Source organism: Hemibagrus wyckioides, linkage group LG01 (assembly GCF_019097595.1).
Source record: "Hemibagrus wyckioides isolate EC202008001 linkage group LG01, SWU_Hwy_1.0, whole genome shotgun sequence".
Classification (NCBI taxonomy): Eukaryota; Metazoa; Chordata; class Actinopteri; order Siluriformes; family Bagridae; genus Hemibagrus; species Hemibagrus wyckioides.
Window position 1 is genome coordinate 14257335 of NC_080710.1, and position 4060 is coordinate 14261394.

Sequence of the window (4060 nt, forward strand, 5' to 3'; positions counted from 1 at the left end):
CACACACACACACACACATCTTGACTTCTCTGTCATTAAGCAGTTATCATTTTCCTTTTTCTTGTCATTAATGAGTTGATTTAATAGCAAATGAAGCACTAGTGTTAAGTGTATAGAAAACTATTTTGATACCAAAATCTGATGACAAACATAATAAGCGGCACAGACCTACAGAAGATTATTTACTTCACATAATAACTGGCATCACCACATGTCACATTATAAGCAAAGCAGACACAGGTAAGGGCTGATGTTCAAAAATCTGAAAGAACTTTATTCCACTCTTGCTGTTAAGGCTGGAGCAGGTCAAAGATGAACTGATTCATCTCCATTATAGTATAGCATTTAGCAAATCAGTGCTGAGTTCTTCTTTTGATATCATGAATATTATATGCAGTCCTTTGTCTTCTCAATGCTCAAATTTATAAAGAGTCTCAATGTGCCCAGTTCAGCACAAACATTGTGTGCTAGTGATGGAAAGTAAAGTCCTCAAAGCTCTGTCGCATGAAGCAACTGTTGCAAAGTGATCGCTTTTAATCCACAGTGATGCAGTCCATTAATAAATGTACAATTACAGGATAAATAAAAGTTCATGTATACTGCAGTAGCATACTTACAATACATTAGGAAAAAATATACAGATTGAGTTCAGGTGAATGCACAGTATGTTCCTCTTCATCATTAACTTCTTATAGCTGTTTTTCTTTCTCTGTCTTTGTTCTGAAACACCAAAGCAATAACAATCGGTCAGTTGTATAGCAATTTTCAAGATTCTGTTGTAATAGATCTTGATATGAACACATAAAATACAGACAGTAAAATACTTTTCAACTCTGAATGGCGTAACTATCCATAAATAAGCCGCCAGCCTTTCTTCAGTGCCGTGAGAAGTAATTAGAGGTTTATCTGAAAGTGAGCGCTTTTAGGGAACATGATCTCCTTGAGGTACAGGGTGTCTGGCCATAACGTCAGCTGAGGGGGCAGCATGCCTCACTTTTTCCAATTACACTTATGTGCTGTGAGAGGCAGCTGGCATTAATTAATCTGGTTCACACTGTTGGTAACCTGAGGTTAGTGCCATCGCTACACGTAAACCATTCGTTTGTATCTGAATTCTGATGTGTAATGCATGATATGTAAACTGATATATAATGATATACAACTGTGGATTAATCTAGTCGAACTAACTGCTCTTAAAGGTTGAATGTGTTATGTAGTAATACCACATCATTGCAGCCATGCTTTTAAGCAGAAACTGATTAGATTACCAAGCTTCCTTAAGCTGAACTGAAAAAGACCAGTATGTTTTCTGAGTGTTTGTGTACATGAAAAAAAATCAGTGTTATTGCATTAACCCAATTGACATAATTCCATTTTATGTTTGATTTTAAACATTGAATGATGTCAGAGAATTAAATGTATGTTTTATTTATTGAGCCATTTGCATGTCTTTCTTTTAGAGTTGTTGAAACAGGTACTAGACTTTGGTCATATGGTTCAGTCTTCTGATAAAGTGATGATTTAAGAGCTTCTGCAGGGAAGCTGGCATTAATTAGGATCCGAGGGACATCCACCGATCGTAGACCAGTGATCTAACTGGAATTGTAGGAATTTTGTGAGCCAGATGTTTCCAGAGCTGCACACAGTCATGTGGGATGCACAGTCATTTGTCTACAGCCTTCTGTGTGTGCTGACACACACTCACTAGCATATTCCTGACTTTTATTGGCTATTTATCATGTTCATTCTGTTACACAGGAATTGCTTCACACATATAAACAAAACTATGATGTTTCAAAATCTAAATTAGTCACGTTTTTTTTTAGACTGAATATGATGAAAATGTAAGCCAAACGCATGATCTGTATACATGTACTGTAAAGTAATAGATGCACTGTACATGACATTGAACTGGGGGAGTGTTTTGAAGTCTAGACAGTTACCTTGAAATTCATATGCAGTGACATTCATTTAGATCAAGTTGGTTGTAGCATGTAGTGAGACTCTAAAAACCTTTGGTCAATTTCTATTTTATAAATAATAAATAAGTAATATGGTGTGTCAACACATTTTTAAATGTATACACCATTACTCAGCCTAAATCCACTAAATCTACAAAAGTCACAAATTAGGCTAAACTTAGGGAACAAAGAGACTTTGGAATATAAAGAATTTAAAGAAAAAATAATTTTAGGATGAGAACTTCCATTAATAAACTATGCTTTAAAAAAGCCAAGGTGGCTTGATCTAAACTACTTCATATAATATCAACAAATTTCTCTGTTGTACTTTGTGATACTCACCAGTCTTCTCTGGTTACTGAGGCAGAAAGTGCAGATCTGTCGGGGCTGGGAGTTCTCTGAGTCTGGACTTGCATCTATGGTCTTATGGAGATGGTTGTGTAGAGCCCCTGTGCTTTTATGGCAGGGCTGCCCATCTCCACATGCTTCTCCCACCAATAGTACATTTTCCAGGTGAGAGATGTAGCTGGAAGCCAGCCGTAACGTCTCGATCTTGGACAGCTTCCTGTCAGCCGGTTCAGTGGGTATGAGTGTCCTCAGAGCTGTAAAAGCCATGTTCACGCTGTTTGTCCGGTCCCGCTCTCGAGCATTCGCCACATTACGCTGTCGAGTCTCAGAAATTGGCAAGTGAAGTTCTGTGGCTTCAACTGATGGCCTGCAGCCATACTTCCGTTTGCGAGAGTCTGCTTTGATAGCGTTGTACCCAGGAGTTGAAAGATGAAAGGATTTGTCATCGGATCCTGAGCTTTCGCTGCCGTTCTCATCATCCTCTGAGAGAGCGCTAATCTCAGAGTAAAGGAAACGGGCAGGAGACGGGTGTACCATGGCGAAGGACATCGTCACCTGCTGTGTCTCACACTCACAGCCTTCCACCAAGGGGGACTGTAGTCTTCCTCTTTTAAACCAGTCCTCACACTGCAACAGGGACAAACCTTCACACAACTTGTTGCCCCTCAATCTTATTCACCAACACGAGACAAACCGTTGTCCCTCACTTAGTGAACAGCAGCACTCTGTCTGCGGAAATCCAGCGTTGTCTTACACCAATCCTTTGATGATAGACTCAGTCGCTTCATGATGATTTAATCATTATGAGTTCATATTCCTTCTGAAGATTTCTCTTAAAGAGAACCAGTGTGTCAAGCACCAGTCTGAGTGGGTGAATAAGTGGAAAAGTATATAGTGTGTTGCACTAGCGTTCATCCCTCAACAGTTCCACATGTTATTATGGCTGAGTGTTTCCTTATGCCTTGGCTTTATAGGGTGCGTGTGTGCGTGTGTGCGTGTGTGTGTGTGTGTGTGTGTGTGAGAGAGAGAGTATAGTAGTGGTGGGGGAGTGGCTGGGGACTGCTCCCCCTCTTTCACTGTAAACGCAAAATCCAGGGTGAAAATGCAATGGAGCTCACACACATTTATTGATTCAAACATGTCTCCTTCATTGACATGGTGAGAAATTGAAACCTGATGGTCTTCTACAAATTGTGTTCTGTATCACTGCTTAAAATCTAAACACAAAAAAAATCCTTCTCTTCACCGCATAAATAGTGTATACTGCTAAAAAAATACTTGAGTCTTTCTCACCTAAAAGACATACAGTTATAATAAACAGAAATGATTACAGTTTGGGTTAACCCCTCAACTCCCACAAGCTGCAAATGATTCCAAACAAAGATTCATTATATTCCTGTTAGTCTCACTGCAGTCACTGAATAATTCATAGTAATAACTGAGTAATATTTGTAAGGAGTAGCACACTGTGTGTTCAAGGGTTAAATCAAACAAATGCTTTGCTGAATGTCAATGCTACAGGCAATCCTATATTATTCTTATTATATATTCATAACATTAGCTAAAAGTGCTAAGACTGGAGACTTTGTGCATAGTGCTGATTAAAAAGGAAGTGCTTCAGGAAAGCATGGCACAGTGGTGCAGTAGCTAGGTTTGCTGCCTCATAGCTCCAGGGTCTCTGGTTCCGTCCTGAGCTCAAGTTACTGTCTGTGTGGTGTTTCTGTGCATGCTCATGTGGGTTTCCTCCAGGT

The 4060-nt window shown here is 39.4% G+C and overlaps 1 protein-coding gene across 1 annotated transcript; it reads right to left on the reverse strand.

Annotated features, from left to right (window-relative positions):
* Nucleotides 1-300: 300 nt before the first annotated feature.
* On the reverse strand, nucleotides 301-3217 carry scxb (scleraxis bHLH transcription factor b). The gene is made up of 2 exons (XM_058398228.1): nucleotides 2304-3217; nucleotides 301-720 (listed from the first exon to the last, which is right to left on the reverse strand). Exons 1-2 carry the CDS (start codon nucleotides 2856-2858, stop codon nucleotides 682-684), a joined length of 594 nt encoding a protein of 197 aa, XP_058254211.1. The 5' UTR covers nucleotides 2859-3217; the 3' UTR covers nucleotides 301-681.
* Between the last annotated feature and the right edge of the window lie 843 nt (nucleotides 3218-4060).

What these genes read in the sequence shown, in the direction of transcription:
- scxb (XM_058398228.1), bottom strand. Translation starts at nt 2,858, where the DNA reads ATGTCCTTCGCCATGGTACACCCGTCTCCTGCCCGTTTCCTTTACTCT. An exon ending in TCAGTAACCAGAGAAGACTG is followed by an intron (nt 721 to 2,303) that starts GTGAGTATCACA and finishes TTGGTGTTTCAG; the next exon opens with AACAAAGACAGAGAAAGAAA.